Source organism: Solanum verrucosum, unplaced genomic scaffold (genome assembly GCF_900185275.1).
Source record: "Solanum verrucosum unplaced genomic scaffold, falcon-dt-bn FXZP01000196.1, whole genome shotgun sequence".
In the NCBI taxonomy this organism is placed as follows: Eukaryota; Viridiplantae; Streptophyta; class Magnoliopsida; order Solanales; family Solanaceae; genus Solanum; species Solanum verrucosum.
In genome coordinates, this window is record NW_026020420.1 from 3593039 (window position 1) to 3611309 (window position 18271).

At 28.8% G+C, this 18271-nt stretch overlaps 1 protein-coding gene across 2 annotated transcripts in view; it reads right to left on the reverse strand.

The window, feature by feature from the left end:
• Positions 1–8442: 8442 nt before the first annotated feature.
• The window catches only part of LOC125841014 (cytokinin riboside 5'-monophosphate phosphoribohydrolase LOG3), a 102051-nt gene continuing 92222 nt past the window's right edge, over positions 8443–18271 (reverse strand). The window contains exons 1-7 of one of the 2 annotated variants that reach the window (XM_049520011.1): positions 12434–12632; positions 11656–11753; positions 11331–11361; positions 10508–10607; positions 9294–9364; positions 9034–9177; positions 8443–8928 (exon numbers count right to left, since the gene is read on the reverse strand). In XM_049520011.1, coding sequence (XP_049375968.1) covers positions 8836–8928; positions 9034–9177; positions 9294–9364; positions 10508–10607; positions 11331–11361; positions 11656–11753; positions 12434–12559 — 663 coding nt within the window. In that variant the 5' untranslated portion in view covers positions 12560–12632 and the 3' untranslated portion in view covers positions 8443–8835. Of the gene's footprint in view, positions 8929–9033; positions 9178–9293; positions 9365–10507; positions 10608–11330; positions 11362–11655; positions 11754–12433; positions 12633–18271 lie in introns of those variants that run through there. The other variant, XM_049520012.1, reaches the window with a different exon arrangement.

Sequence of the window (18271 nt, forward strand, 5' to 3'; positions counted from 1 at the left end):
TACAATATCTCATGGGGGACTCTTTACACTTGCGACACTCTTACACATCATTAATTTTAGTATGAACAATATAATATAAGAGTCCAACATCAATGAATGAAGAATTAGAATAAGGTCCGACTCTAATACCATAAATAGCATTTGCATTATGTTTGCATAGCGTCTCCCTACATAGAACAAACACAAAAATAAAACAATAAGTTAAATTATTTTACTCATCCATTAATGGGACTTGATCAAGACAGAGTAAAAGTTTCTTCTTAAATCTTCACCAGTTGGGCATAAAATAATTCAATTGGTTAGCAACAATAGAGTCAGTCACCCCTCAATTAAGAGAAAATGGTCAAATGACCATCAACCTATTATCGGATTTTCAATTACACACCTATTTTTTGTGGAATTTCTATTACCTCTGAACTACTTTAAAATGGAGTAAATAACCCCTTAAGTGCTGAGTTGGCATAGATAGTGTATTTCACTCTCTCTCTGCCTATATTTTTTTAATTTCTGTTTTTTTTTAATTTTATGTTTTCTTTCTCTTTCTTTCTTTTTATTTATCTATATAACTATACCTTTTTCACCATTATCATTGTTGAAACTTTTTCAATGGATGTTTTGTATAAAATAATCAACAACTAATGCATTTTGTGAATAAATAATTTTTCAATTGACTTATTTAGAACATTCTAATAAATTAAATTTATTTTTTAAAAAAAACATACCCATTAATTAATTTTTTTTAAGTCATGGACTCAAGAGTAACAAAATCAAAGTGAAGTAATTATATATTTAAAAAGTATTTTCAAACTTATTAAAAGGAACTAAAACAAAACAATTTCTTCTACATTTTAAAAGAAGGATCCTACATGCATGTTCTCCTAAAACCCATTAAGTATCAAAATCAAAAACTCAAATTATAAATTAATCATGAAAATTTTAGAGGGAGTAAGAATAAAGAATGGGGAAACGAGAGAGGTTTCTCAAATTGGCGTTACAAATTGGTCTCAAATTAGTCTTCTCATCCGTGATGAATTTGAGTTGTCGACCGAATCTTCAGGGGATGAATCTGATTTCGAATGTTCATGACCCCATTTAATGTGTATTTGAAATTGTCTAAGGAAGAAAATCGAACAAAATGTTAAAAAATCTGGAAAAAACTATTTAATTGGTTGGATGAGAGATTTGATTATGATCGCTATCTTCTAGGCTCTAGAGATTCGGAGTAGATGAAAAGGCGACTTGAATATTCATTTTTATAAATTGTTAGAGATATAGAAATTTATTGAGGTAAAAAATGGTGCTTATTATAGTTAAGGTTGAAGAAATGATTGGGGAAGAAAGGAAGAGAAGGAGGAGAGCTATTTTATATAAAAAAAAATATTAAATAGTGAAATACACGTGTCATGTGTGTGTATTTCACCACAAGACACATGCCTGGTAATGACATTTCAGGGAGGAAATAATTTCACTTTAAAATAGCTTAAGGGGTAATAGGACCCCCGTGAAGTACAAGTGTGTAGTTGAAAATCGATAATAGATTGGGGATTATTTGGCCATTTTCTCCACAATTAACATGTGCAAGAATTGGGAAATCTAATCAAACAGAACTATATAACAAGCTCAAACTAATGTAAGTTCCACTTAGTACCTTGTAATAACATATATATAATCTTTATGCAGACTAGATTGTTGTTCTGTTTTACTAGATTTTTCAGTTCTTGGACTTATGTTAATTGAGAGGTGACCGAATCATTCTATTGTGAAGGTCTGACGCAAATAAACAATGGTGAAAAAGATACACAACACATAACAATAACAATATAGTTCGTGTAATATCACAAATATGGTCTAAAGAGGTATAGTATTTACAGTCTGACAGAAATTATCCTTAACCGTAAAGATTACAACGCATGCACAACAATAATATAGTGTAAACTCACAAATGTGATCTGAAGAAGTATAGTGTACCTGAAATTTATCTCTAACGGTAAAGATAGAAAGGTTGTTTCCTATATATCATCGGCTTAAAAAAAAACATATTCAAATAATTTGTAATGTAAATAAAAAAAAGAATAAAAAGTGTTCGTCGCCTGAGAGATTCGAACTCATAATCTTATTCATCCGCCGTTTGAATTCATATGATATACTTTTCTTTTAATTTTATCTCAAAAATAACGTTACTTTTTATTTTAAAATAATTTTATTTTATTTTTTCGATTTTATCATAGATAAGATAATTTATAATTAAATAAATAAATACTACGATATTTTTAATTGAAGTTCTAATTTTTACAAGTCTATCTTTATTTTCAAATTTCGTAATTAATTAATTATATTACTATCACATAAATGGGGAGGAGAGGGTAGCATAAAGCCACTATACACATGCATATGCATGTACTTGAGGGGTGTAGTTATCATCTCTTTGTCAAAAAATTATAATATGTAATTAGTTAGAAATAATTTTTTTATGTATATATATTACATATTAGTATATTTTTGATTTTTTCATAGATTTACTTTTTTATATTTTGGTCCTTCTTAATAAAAATTTTGGTTCTTGTCACTGTCTTTCTCCACTTTTACTTATCTACTATATTAAAAATAGAAAATTATTTTGTTCAAAACCAAGATATAATTATATTTTTATACCTATTTTACTCTTATTATTATTTTACTAGTATACGTACCTGTGCATTGCACGGATATTTTAAAATATTTTTTTTTTAAAACTTAAAAAAATTAAGATGAATTATTATTGAGTTTAAAAAGTGCATGTATAATTACATATAATGTTTTGAATCTATATATACAGTTAATGCTGACAAAAATTTACCTTAATCTATGTGCGATGAGGATATGTTCTTCAAAGATACCAAACATTATTCTAAAGGATTCTTCTTCTTTTAGTATAAAGAAGATTAATAGCATATGTGGCATGTGTTGAAATGATATATGTTTTAATTATTAAAAATTTAAATTCATAGATCAATCTATAACCTAGTATTCAAAATATGATTCTACTTTTAGCTAAAATATAAATATAATTTGCAAAGCATGTTGCAACCTCTTTAGCATACTTCTCTCTCGTTCAATCTTGCAAAATAAGACGATTTTTATTTAATCAAACATAATTTCATAAAATAAGGATACAAAAAAATGAATTTCAGATATCGATATAAAAAAATACTATAATCAAATCAATATTATACCACATAAAAATAAACTATTTGTAGTGCAATGAAAAAATTGAAAGATGAAAAAAATTAGATTTGTACATAATTATTTATCAAGTTTCCTAAAAAAATTGAGATAATTTTTTAAGAAAACAATTAAACTGAAAAATTGAAAATTATTTTGATGATGAAATGTGATAATTCGAAATATTTATGTTGTTGACATGTTTTTTCAACAAAATATAAATTTGAAATATTTAAATTTATTTTTATAAATTCAAAATTTATTTATTTTTGTGTGATGCTTCAGGTTATATATGGAACTTTTATTTTTTCCTATTACGAAGGTAGAACATTAAAATATATAATTGAGTTTTCAAAGATTAGGTTAGTAGGTGGTTGAGGAAAATAACACAAGTAAAGAACGCCAATCAAATTTAAATAGTGATTGACATACATGGTCTATTGCTATGAAATTTATATAATTCCTCCATTTATTCATTATCTGTTTCTTCTTTTTCTTTGTTGCATTGGAGAGTATGGAGATCCTTCTCCTTTCATCATAAGACATAACAAAATAATTTCAAATCAAACAATTAAGAAAAATGGAATATACACACACTACTATGTTTGCCCTCATTTTCTTTTATGATCTCACATGAGTGTAATAAAATTTTTGTTTGAATGTAATTTTTGTTTTACAAATGTTTGAATTTGTATTTTGAAGAGTTTGGTTAAAAAAGATGTGAATGATGCTTTAATAATAGTAACTTTTTTTAAAGATGTGGGTTAGGAAGTTGAGAATCTATTTAGGGATAAGGTTAGTTATTATTTAAAGTTTGAATTTTAAATTAATTATTCAAATATTTTGTTGTTGCTAATTTTGAGGTTTCTTTTTTTAAAGAGCGGATTTCTTTTTTCTTTTTAAAATTGAAAGACTTTTCTTTCGATTATGTGAATACAATTTAATAAACTTTTAAAAGAAAGGGAATAAAAACTACCTCATTTTTCCTACGAATTCATAGTTTTTAACAATAAGTTTTTAAATTTATATTTTAATGGTAAATATTGCATTTGCTAACAAAACGTTTTTAAATTTATTTTTAATAAAATTTTAAAATAAAGGGAAAAAAACTACTCCATTTCCTTAAGAATCCACCGTCTTCAACTTTTTTTTTTTTTACAATAAGTTTTAAATTTTTTTTTTAATGGTAATCTATGTTTTTTACAATGAGTTTTTAAAAATTATATATATATAAGATATAGGATAAGATTGCCCTTTTATTTTATTTGAATTTTATAAATTGGATACTTTTTGAAATACTAAACCAGCCCAGATTAAATGATTTTTAAAAAAAAAATAATTTTACAAATTTATAATTGAAACTTAAAAAAAAAAAGCACACTTTTTTTGGGTGCTGACATTTGTCGGTATTCATCTAATTTGATGACATTTGTCATTTATAGAACTGCCTTTTTTTAAATAAAAAAAAGTGTATCAATTATTATTTTTAAATAGTAAATATGTCCTAGATTAAAATAAAAAAAATTCTATCTATTACAAATTTATAAATTGGATTTTAAAAAAATATTAAATTTGTTTATAAAAATGCTGACATTTGTCATTATTTGACATGTGAATTTTTGTTTCAAATTTATAATATTTAATTAGTTATATAATATTTAATTATTTATAATTTAAAATTCTGAAAATTTGTGATGCTGACATGTGGCGTTTTTTTCTTCTCCTATTATATATAGATAGATTATTATTATTATTATTATTATTATTATTATTATTATTATTATTATTATTATTATTATTATTATATTTTTATTTTATTTTTCTAAAATGAAGATTAATTCAATTTTGAAACGACAACTTTTGTAACCGTAGAATTTTTTATTATTTATTATTATTATAGAAATCAGTTATTTATATTTTAAAAAAAGAATACGTTTGAAATTTTTATAGATTGTTTAAACATGTTTAAATTTAAATTGAAAATAATTAACTAATACAAAATTAAATTATTTTAAAAACTAAAATTGAAAATTTTTGTGGTGATGACATGTGTCACTTATTTCTTCTCCTTTTATAAATAGATGGATTTTTCAATATTTAGATAACTTATAATTAATAGAAATGAGATAGTAATATTATTATTGTTATATTATATTATTCTATAAAAATATATCAAGTCAATTATAAACAAGCAAAGACGAAAAAAATCAGAACAGAAGGAAGGGGAAAAACCATGTGACTAATAACTTTTGTGTACATTTATATCTATAGGCTTGATAGATATAGGGTTTGTATATGTTAATGCATCCTTGAAGTTTAATTTTTTATGTGTAGTGGTATTCTTTGTATGGACCATTTGTTTGCTGCAAAAACACTCATACTGATGGTGAAAATGATGTTACTTTTGAAATAGATAATATTTTGATAAGAAGCGTTTATCCCTTTAGTAAATTTATCTAGATAAAATCTAAGTTACACTATTAAAAATAATACAAAAATCTATTAAAGAAATTTGATTTCAGTACAAAGATTCAGAGAAAATCGATTTATACTTTCCAAAAAAACTTTTTAAATTATTTTTAAATATAATCAACGAACGTCCATCGATTTTTTTGCCCATCCTCTAGCCACTCCACCCTCATAGCACCCCCGCCAACCCCACCCACACTTCTATAGCCCTCATCCCTACCTTCCACCCCCACCTCCATAGTTTCCGTCCCCACACTCATCATAACAAATAAAGAATTTAGTGGCACTAACAAAAATAAGTATTTATAATCGTACTCTATCTAATTAGGGCCGGCTCTTGTATACAAAATTTGAGGCATATGCCTTATGGGGGCCTCAAATTATTACCAAGAATACATTTTTTGTTAAATTTTTTTACATAAAATTATATTATTTTGTTCTCCTTAACCCCATTCAAACAGAAAAAAATCAATTATTTTTCGCTAACACTTATATTATTTATCTGTTTGAACTCTTTTTTTTCAAATCTTTGATAAGATAGAGTAATAGACTATCAAAAATATGAATCAATAGTCGAAAAGTGTTGAACAAAGTAAATTACAATTTTTTTTATTTCTTCTTAAATTTTCAAGCAATACAACAAACATAGTAAGTAGGATATACCAACTTATCAACTTCTTGAATCAAATTTTATGATTTTAACTCTTGTTTTTATTTAAAGTTTGTCAACTTATTACTAAGAATTATGTTAACAATTCATATAGTAATGACCCAATAAAAGAATGTTTTCTAATGTTGAATTGATAAAATCTTACCTAAAACTAATAATAATAAAGATATTTGAAGAAATCATATATAAAGAAATTTTAAGCAAAAATTTACATCTAAAAAGTTAGAAAAATAATTTTTAAATAAATACATATGAAGTTTATTTAGATTTTAGGCTTCTAATTGAAATCTAAAAGTTAGAAAAATATTTTTTAAATAAATATATATGAATTTTATTTAGATTTTAGGCCTCTAATTACTTTGAATCACCCATGTATATAATAGTCGCTATATTATATATAATGACAATAATAATTTTGTATGTTTATAATCAATAGTCCATTAAATGTCGTCTCTGGATGTAATAATATTAACTCCTTTGTTGCGAAATAATTTTGTTACAACAAATATTGTCGCTAAAAGGAAAATTTATTGTCACTAAATACCTCTTTGGTTATACGGTGTTTGCCAAGATTATACAAACTGTTTTTTCGTACTTACAAGAAACAAGAAAATAAGTAAAAAATTCATTTATTTTTTAGGAAATTATTTGAACTTCTCAACATCAATGTAGAGTAATTAATTCCTTGATGAATTTTCACAATTAAACTCATAGCCAAAACAGAAAATAGACTCTTCAACCACCATATGCCTATTTTTTTTTTTTGTATGTTAAGTTTCTCCATATATATTTTCCAAACCAAAACTAGTCAAGGCATTCCCCCATTATGCATGAAAATGGGGACCAACAATATGGGGACTATGATTGTATCCAAAACAATGAAAATATTGCACATGTATTTTGTTTGCAACTAACCTTAATTATCACCTCTTTCCATGATATATCAGTATCAATATCTCATTTTGTTTGACTAGAGGCACCAATTCTACAATGCCCAAGCAGAGGGGACCTATTTTATTGGCCCCCTTCTGTTATATGTCTTGTTCAAGGACCATATATACCACTGTATAGTTGTCCCTTAACTAAAACCTTAACACCAAACACATAGCTAAAAAAAAATCAGTTGAAACATGTGCTACTCTCTTTGGTTTCAATTTGTCTATCTGGTTTCACTTAACACGGAGTTTAAAAAACTTTAGAATTTTATGGTCTTAAACATATCTTCTATTTTTGCCCTTCTTCTTAAATTAAGGGTAGGGGAAATAGGGAGGGGATTACAAGGTAGGAATTGAACTCTCACTAATAAAGTGAAAGTTCAGGTAACAAACCAACTCTCCTCATAAAAATGTCATGTGAAAAGTTAGAATTAAAAATTTGTCTATAAAGGAATGAATCATTCTTTCTAAAATGGACTAAAAAGAAAAGTAGAAAAAAAAAATTGAAATGAAGGAATAATATGTTACCGGAGGCTAATTCAATATCTGAAGTCACTAGGTTCAAAATATTATGTGTACATTTTTAAAAAAATAAAGTCTTTTGTATATGTATATGTATATGTAGTATGAGTCGAAAACTATGAGTTTTTAAGTGAATTCATAGAACTCGCTCTAGATCTACCTTGATCACTTACATAATAGAGTCCCTATTTCCCATTCCTCATTCATGAAAACGGTTGATGCTTTGCTTTTTGGAGAAGTTCAAGTTTTATGCACTGACGTTGTAAAACATGTTTATGCAATCATGTTATTTATCAAGTAATTATTGGTAAGAAGATTCTACAATAAACATTTTATTAGTAACCTGATAATAATGATTACTCACCTGGTATAGTCGGTGTACATAACTTAAATCCTTGGTAACGATTCAATTGTCTAATACTAGATGGTCCTGATCTAGCATCATTGTGGAAAATGTGACTGTTTTTTCAATGCACTGTACATTTACAAGATGAAAGAAAAATTGAAATGGCTTCATTGACATCAGTTGTTGCTGCTGCTGCAAATTAACTTAAAGATGCATCATTTAATTTTAACTTTTCACGTGACATTTTTAAAAATACAAGAGTATAGAACATTTTTGTACATTCCACGTATCTTAAGTTTAACACCACAAGATTCAAAGGTCTTTTTTATTTTCTTAAACACCGTGTCAAGTCAAAACCAGACTAACAAATTGAAACAAAGGAGGTAATACAAAAGGACAAGAAATACAGAACTACACTGCAGACTTAGTAAAACATTAGAGAAGAATACCATATGCATATCTTAAATAGTTACATCTTACAGTAAATAAGGAAATTTCTACTTGAAGGGAACAAAAGGGGGAGTTGAGATATGTTTGTCATTTCTAGAGAAATTTACAGGGTGGTGAAAAACAAAAAAAAGAGCACCCTTAATTTCCCATAACAAAAATTTAGAATTTCAGGTTAGCTTGTTCCAGTAATAATACGATATTATCATGTCCTAACGCGTAATAGTATGCTGCGAATCCAGCTTTCATCTTGAAATTTCATGTGCTTGAGGGTAACCAATTTGTTCCGTCTCCCAGATCAACTTAGAAGCAACGCCTTCATGGCAAGGAACATATTCCTGCAATCGCAAACAAAATGTGCACTTTTTTCAACACAGTACGATTTCAAGAAGTACTCTAACGAAGAACAAGAATTGACTTTGAATATCGCCTTTTTCTCTTACCTCCAGTTTCTTCACTAGCTCCTTTGGCGATGGTGCTGATATAATGATGTGGCGTGCATTTGGGCTGATGAAACCTTCCTCAACAGCTTTGTCGATAAATGACAATAATGAATTGTAGTATCCATCCACATTCAACAATCCTACCTGCAAAATGCATGTTACTTGTGGTTCTCAAAATTGTGAATGTTAAGCTAAAAACTCAAGTACAAGAACTACATAACGTTGATGATCCAAAAGTACATTGAAAATAAATGATATACCGGCTTATCATGGATGCCTAGTTGCGCCCAGGTTATCACTTCAAGCAGCTCCTCAAGAGTTCCATAACCACCTAGATATGAATGGAGACGATAGCGTTAGTGCTTAATTGTTCCGAAACTGTCAAATGTCATGCTTAACTATGAATGAGGATTTAATGATAATGTACCATGAAAACATAAAACAATAACAACAGAAGAATGATACGGGATATGAATCTCATAAGTACAATGATCCTCTGCATAACTCAACGAGTGGGGTCTAGAGAGGGTAGGATGTACGCAAACCTTACTACTACCTTTCTGGGGTAGAGAGGTTGTTTCCGATAGACCCTCAACTCAAAAGAATGGACCAAGTAGAATATACTAAACAAGTACTAATCAGTAGTACAGTTGACAAGGTGTTTAATCAATAACAGAATTTTAATCTATTCTGAAGTTTTGTGACTAATTAAGATGCAACCAAAAGGAATAATATTGACTAGTTTGAATTTCTGAACCAACTGGAATCCTAAAGTGGAGTGAGCATGATAACTTGTTTAGGTCCAGCAGCCAGTTGGCATTACCAAATTAGTGAAAGTGTGACAGTTTTCTCCCTTACCTATCACCCCCCAATGGCTTTTAAGTACATTAAAGGAAAAGAACAAATCACAGTAGTAGTTTCTCTCACAGTGAATAATCCCAATTTCAGTGCTAGATGTTGATAGGTCAACAACTAAGGTTTGAACTGTTGATCCTTAAATCTACATTTTCTTTAACAAGTCTAATAAACACAACAAAAGCAATCTCTGACCAACGTTGCTCGGATCCTCAAAAGTAATGAATTTTTGGAGAACCTAACACCAATGCATTTGGCATTTATTCAAAATCCACGTACCCCTAGCCTTCAACTAGAGATATACATAATTTGAGCATAACTATTCTTTATGGTTATCACCTGTATCCAAGAATAAGAATATCAAGGCTATTACAAATCATGAAAAACTCCAAATTTCTATTATTTGTGTCTTTTAAAAGGAAATACATACTAAGCCAAGAAAATGACAACTTGAACTATCAGAAAAACAAAAAGACAGGAAACATATAATGAATCTATCGCCTTAAATAGCAAATATTAAACCACTGATTGTCTTCTTTCTTTTCATTTATCCCAATTATTTTTTACATAGGAATTTGTGTGCAAAAGTTAAACTTTGACTGTAAGGCATAATACTAACCTGGCAAGGCAATAAAAGCATCAGAATGCCTAGCCATCTCTGCTTTTCTTTGATGCATACCTGCAACAGCCTTCACTTCTCCTACTGTTTCACCAGTTAGCTGTGAAAAAATAGTACCATACTTCAGTAGAAAAAAAGAGAGAAGATAAAAATATGAGGGAAAGACAGAATTTCTTGTAGTGTAGTAAATGTTGCTGCAGTGAAGCAATGATGAGTATTATTTCAGAAAAAGAAGACTTAATCCTGAAAATAGTCTATAGGGTCAGCAATTGCAGTAGAAAGTAGCTTATCATTACCATACTCAACCACCAGTTCAAGACATATATAATGTAGTCCGCCGGTACACTAAACTTCCGCTACGCACAAGGTTCAAGAAAAGACTGAACAACGAGGGTCTATTATACGCAGTCTTACTCGTGATATATGAGTTGCAGAAACACAAGAGCTAATACTGGTCTCTGAAACACAGAGTGAATAAAGCTTTCTATACAGAAGGAAAAAAGTCAGGAAAACATTTGATACCTAAAAATACATTATACTAGTAAAAAGGCAGATGTCAAAGTTACACCATGGTATATGGACAAGGCAATCAAAAGACAAGAAAGAAAAAAAAATGTGTCTTTACTCCTTCACAATGCCCAGGAACTTGAGAAAAGAACACAGCATAGGACTTTGTAAATAGCCTCTTTGGTACATTCAATATTAAATTAGAATCAATAGTTTAAAGAGATTTAGAAATAAACTCAAAGTATCAACTCTTTAAACATGGATTATAAAAGATTAAAGAGTAGTATAATAGTTTTCTTGATCATAGCAGACATACCTCTCGAGGCATGAGTGTCTTGGGAATGACCCTGCAGACGGACAATAACATGACAAAAATTCAATTTTTATTGATAAAAAAAGAACATTTGCACTAATTAACACAAGAGAGACGCACTTTCATTCATCATGTTAGGGATAGTTTGGTTAGCATTTGAAAATTTGTTCTTTAAATATTTTCAAACTTTTTTCCAACTAAAATTGTGTCCAAACACAACTTCAAATTCCAAAAATCACAACTTCAGATACTAAAACACTCAAGTTTCAACGTCAAAATCTATGAGCAAACAGGAGCTTAATTAGCATAGATTGATCTTTCTCCTCACCCAATAACATGGCGCCCACCATCATGAACAGCTTGTGAAACCAAACCCATAAGGCCTATGCTACCTCCTCCATAGACCAAATCAATATTCCTTGACACCTTTCATAAGACAAAACACCAGATCAACACCATAAAGTAATCACTTTTAAGTCTAAAAGCACATTTAGACTGTTTAATAATATTATAAAAAGAGAAAAAGGCCAAAAGGGTAAAAATGGATTATAAAACAAATGTACTCCACTTTTTAGTGCAGTCCTATCTATACATATGAAGATGATAAAAGAGCATAAATACAAAAGATTGTACAGAGAAAGAAAACAACAGAGAAAAAGGGTCCCAGAAGAATAAAAATCCTGTAGATGAAAGTAACTGTAAGTAGAATACACAACAATGTAAAAACAAAACTAGCTACTAGAAGCTGAAAACTTTGTTGTATTTCCCATGTGTGAACAATAATCAAAGCAACTTGCAAAAAAAGATTGAAACTTTCATGAGTGGTTACAAACACACACACACACACACACACACACACAAGAAACAGAGAGAAAAATAGAAGTGCATGTAACAGAACATATTATCAAGAAACTTTGAACAAAAGGGATTAATAAACCTAAAATTTGAAAACCAAAAAAACTGAATATCATCATCAAGACTTGTCATTTACTTCAAAATAAACACCCCATTTACATGAAAACCCCAAAAAGGTACAATCTTTAAACAATACGAGTGACAAAAAGTTAAAATCAAGAAAAGGGTTAAAAAAAGCCATTGTTCTTTACCAATTCTTTGCCAAGCTCAATAGCAGCATCTTGATAGCTACTCTTCTTGCCTTGACTACTTCCACAAAACACACAAATCCTCTTGAATTTTGAACCCTTTACTACAACACCACTCTCCCTCTCCATTTTTTTTTCCAACTTTTTCTGCAAATTAGATTATAAAATAAGAAACTTGGTATGTTATTATTCTGAAAGAGAGCAATATATAGGACCCTATACATATGTAGAGTTATACGTACCATATATAGAAGAAAATTGTGTCTACCTTTTTAGCTTGACCACACCATTGGCCACTCCCAAATGGTTCTATGTACGAGCCACACTCCACGTCACCAAAACATAATTACATTTGTTTTATACTCAACCCTACCACTACTGGACCAATTTACGGTTCTAAACACTTCGATCGACTAATTTATAATACGATATTTAAGACATGCATAAATGGTGTACTGAACGGTTGATAAATTAGTTGATAATACAATATATATATATATATATATATAACTTTTCCTTTATTATTATATACAATGAACATGAAGCTTTTTTAAGAAACAAATGTTATGTCAATCTTGAATATTCTCGTAGGGTACATGAACAAATGTGTGATATATATATAGTACTTAAAACGCAAAATAAAATACTAATGTCCTATTACAACAGACCGGGTACAATTCAATAAATTAGGAGTACTTTATTTATTTCAATTTGTATGTGTAGGTAGATATTAAAATTTTTATGAGACTCTACCAGACGTGTTCAATTTGAGTTGAAACTCTATAAAGTGTGCTCAACTCCAACTACGATTTTTGGAGGGTACTCAATCCTAAACTCTAATCCATACCTATATAAAGGGTACTATATTCCTTGAAAAGACATTCTCGAAAATTCCATAAAAAGATTAAAATCTCAAAATTTTCAAAACAAATTTATGGAATATTCAGAAAAAATCAAGATCTCAAATATTCCGCAAATTCATGAAATATTCCTAGTTTGAGAAAATATGTCACTAACGCCCCTCGAATTATAGAAATTAAATCCAAATCATCCTAGTTCAAGAAATATGCCATTAACGGCCCTCAAATTATAGAAACTAAGTCCAAATCATCTAAGTTCAGGAAATACGCCACTAATGACCCTCAGATTATGGAGATCAAGTCCAAATCTTTCTAGTTCGAGAAATACACCACAAATGACCCTCGAATTATGGATAAATATCTTATGAGAGAGGAACATAATTGTACCCACAATATTTGTCAATAAAGTTATATTTCTTCATATTTTATTTGTGATTGTAATTTATTTTCTATCACTATAAAATTTGCAAACAATGTGATATATGCAGAATTTGAAGAGTCAGCTAAATAATATCCTTGGCTAGTAGTATGTCGACAGACAACTATCTCCTTCTTGCCAATTATTAATAGTAGTAATAAAATATAAGGTTGATTGTGGTCAATTCATACAATATATTTACTAAAAAAATAGATCAATTAGATCAAAGTTGGGGTCAAGTTTGAAGTTCTAGGTCAAATTTGAGTCTCGAATATCAGATCGGGTTAATCTTTAGTCCCAAGTCAGGGTTGGATATCAGGTCTTGAGTTATATATATACTCCTACTTAATAATTTATAATCAAAATAAAAATCACGAATTAAATTGTGAAAAAAATCACTCACAAAAATATAAATTAAAACTGTTACAATAGACATCCTTATGATCCAATCTAACATATTTTTGAACCTTTCACATGGTAAAAACTTTGTACTATCGAACTTTTTTTTAAACGTATTAATATCAAATTGTATATATGGGCAATAAGTAGATGGGAAAATGCAATGGAGGCAAGTGGGAATAGCCATGGAGGTCTGTGCAAAGATGATTGAATAATAAAAAACATGTGGGTATTTGTGTATCAGGCTTGTACCCTTATACACTAGACAAACTTGTTGTATTTTTAGGAAACATTTTATACGTATTTCATAAATCCCCATATCACTTCACTTACCATGTTGTCCCTATTCCCCATTCCCTATGTATATTACTACCCCATCCGTTTTATATTACTCGAGTCTCGACTCCTTTTAATCTGACACATTCATTTCTTTTAATTATAAATTAATACAAGATTTAAAAAAATGTTGTACTTTTTAAAATTTCATATCGTGAAAGCAAACAACACACATAAAAATAAAACAAAAAAGATATTTTTAGTGTTGTATTTTTTAAATCGTATTGTGGTATATACACATTCAAGTGGTGGGTCAATACTGCACCATTACTTTCAGCATGAATTAAACATGTATAGATAAAAGTCTAAAAATATCTATACTTGTACTAACTTTACCATGGAATGTAGTACGATTAATGGAATTCCTTGATCATTAAAAATTTCGAGTTTAAATCATAGTAGTAATAAAAAATTTCAATAGAGTTTCTTTCCCATTTTAATGGACCTTATATATCACAAATCTCGATTAGTCGAGTTAAATTTTGGATAGCAGATAAGTATTTTTATTTTAAAGTAAGTTATTGTTGTACAGTACCACTAGTACAACTTTTTGGGGCATGACAAATTATGGTGCATTATCTAATAATTCTAGTGACTCTGTTATGGGCCTGTATTATTTTTATCGTACTGTATATACTAGTGAAAAATTAATTTTGTTATTCCTGCTGTTACAAAAAAAAAAATTGGAATTGAGAGTGACTTAGCCCATGCCGTTTAAACTAATGTGTTATATAAAAAGCATTCACAAATCCCTAGGTTGGCCTATATATCTCTTTCAATCAAGATTGCGTATACATTATTATCTTCAAATTTTATTTATGAAATTTTACAGAATATGTTATTATTGTTGTTATTTTGAGTAGGACATGATCTTATAAGACCCCTTGCAAGTTGAAGGTGGCGATGCGACATTCATTTTGAGGTAGAGAAATTCAAATCTAGATGAGGCGAGAGGCTTGATGAACACATCCACAAGTTGTTATGTGGTATATAAGAATTGCACCGAGAGGTCTTTGTGAGCTACTTTGTAACCCACAAAATTAAAATCAATTTCCACATGTTTTATGTGAGCATGGAACATCCTCTTAATGGACAAGTAGATATGCAACGCCAATATGAAAAGAATCATCATATTAATGGACGAGTAGGCATGCAACGCCAATATAGAAAGAATCAGATTCACACGTAATATATAGGACATATTGAAACATAATTAAGTATATAAAAGTAAACTCTTTCTAACGACTTAAACTTTTGATTTAGAAAGCCGGAAGCTTTACTAGTGAGAGAAAGTTAGCCCATGCCATTTAAACTAATGTGTTATATAAAGAGCATTCATAAATCCCTAGGTTGGCCTATATATGCTTTCTATTCAAGTATGAGTAAGATTATATATATGTGTTATTCTATTCAAACTTTATTCATGAAATTTTATCGAATATGTTATTGATATTGTTATGTTGATACTCATTTATAATACCCAATGAATCAATCATGTTTTGAGTCTTAGCTTTGATAAGGCATGGTCTTATAATAACACCCCTTGCAAGCTGAAGGTGACGTTACGACATTCTATTTGGAGCAGAGAAATTCAAATCTAGATGAGACAAAAGGCTTGGTGAACACATCCACAAGTTTTTCTATGGTAGATAAAGAATTGTACTGAGAGGTCTTTGCAAGCTACTTTCTAACCCACAAAAATAAATTCAATTTCCACATGTTTTATGTGAGCATGGAACATCCAATTAATGGACAAGTAGGCATGCAACGCCAATATGAAAAGAATCAGGCTCACACATGAGAAACATATAAAAAACATAATTAAGCATATAAAAATGAAAACTCTCTCTAACAACTTAAGTTTTTGGTTTTAGAAGGTCGCGCATATACTTTAGTACTGATTACAAATTTAAATAAAATTAATAATATATATCATAGTATATATAATTTAAATTGAAATATGATTAATATGTTTAGTGGACTGTGTGTAGCAGGACAAATTGACCTTGAATACAGGTATATATAGGCTACAGACTACATGTTGGATAGTAGGGGGTGACCAGAAAAGGATGGCAAGATAATGGCAACATAAATAAAAAGATAAAAAAATTTCTAATAAACCCAACTATCAATTTATTGTTAGAAAATGACTTTAACGGGATTGGGATCCAGTCCAGTAAATTTACCTCCGGTATATATCAATAGGGTTTTCAGATTTTAACACGTGTCCTATTATAATTTTAATGGGTAGGATCTATATAGTCTTAATCCTGGTCAGTGCCCGTTTGAACTGACTTATTTTAAGTGTTTTTAAATTAAAATAGCTTTTAAGCAGTTTTGAAGTGTTTGAGTAAAGTTAAAAAGTGTTTATAAACACTTATTTTAAAGCCAAAATAACAAAAATAAGTCAAAAATCATAAGTTAAAAATCTTAACTTATGACTTTTGGCTTATAAGTCATAAGCCAAAAGCCAATACAAACAGGCCCTTAGTCTCCTTTTTCTTTAGTTTCTCATCAAGATCCATACACTAGCTCCATTCTCCCCTTTAACATAGTCATGCCATTTGGATTAAAAAATGGCCCACAGATTTTTCAAAGAAAAATGGATAAAATATTTTTCGAAAAGGAATTTTTAATAGTCTATATAGATGACATACTAATATGTTCTAAGACATATTAAGAACACCTAACAAATCTGAAAGAATTTTCAGAAATATATTTAAAAAATGAAATTATTCTAAGCCAGAAAAAGGTAGAAATAAATAAAAATGAAATAGAATTCTTAGGAATGATTATTTCAAAAAATAGAATTGAACTCTAAACTCATATCTCAAAAAAGATTACAGAATTTCATATATATATATATATATAATGATGTAACAATTTGTTTATACCTCGCCAAAATAGTGTAATTGAATTTCTCAAAATAATTTAAAGGTACTTGAGTTTAATAAATTTTATGAATGAAATAAATTATAATAATAACAAAATGTAATATAAAAGCAAGAAGATAATCAAATCATGTATTTAATCTTGAGGATCGAATTTTGATGGCTTAAGTACGGTGTGTTTGATAAGATTTGAATTAGCATAAAACAATTTGTAAATCGAAGATTTTTCTCCCATAACATAGGCGAAGGTCAAATGATATGATTATGTTGATCAGTACTTTTAGATATATTTTTTTTATCACATTGATATGAGAAAAAGTTTAATTTTTAGTACTTTGCTAATAGTTTTTAAGTATCTAAATTTTAACTTTAAAAATATCAAATTAATTAATTTTAAAAACTAATTAAATTGACACTCAAAAATAAACATGACTACTTTTTTAAAGAGAACCAATAATTAATAGACCTCTAAAATAAATAGTATCTCAAGGTGGAAATTTATAAAAATTGGCACTGTCACAAGTTGCAGAAGGGGGGTGGGGGTGGGGAAGGGGAGTCGTAGTTTTTTTTAGTTTTTCATTTGGTGTTAACTATTCGCTCCGCGTAAGATTTATTATTTAAGAGGAAAACACTCTATACAAAGATCTTTACATTCATAGAACTCGAATCTAAAACATTTGATTATGAGGGAAGGATTGGTGGGATCATATTTGTTCCGGAGTAATGACTACAACTCAAACTTAGAGCGCAGAAATAACAATGTAGGTTGTAGAAACGACTTTATTCCATCACAAAAAAAAGGTTTAGATTTGTTCTTGTATTATTTGAAATTATTTAATTTTGCTCTCCATTATATTTTTGACTCGTTTATACTTTTGTTGTTAACAAATCGTTTCGTATTTGTTCTTTTACTAACAGATCTCTAGTATGAAATGAA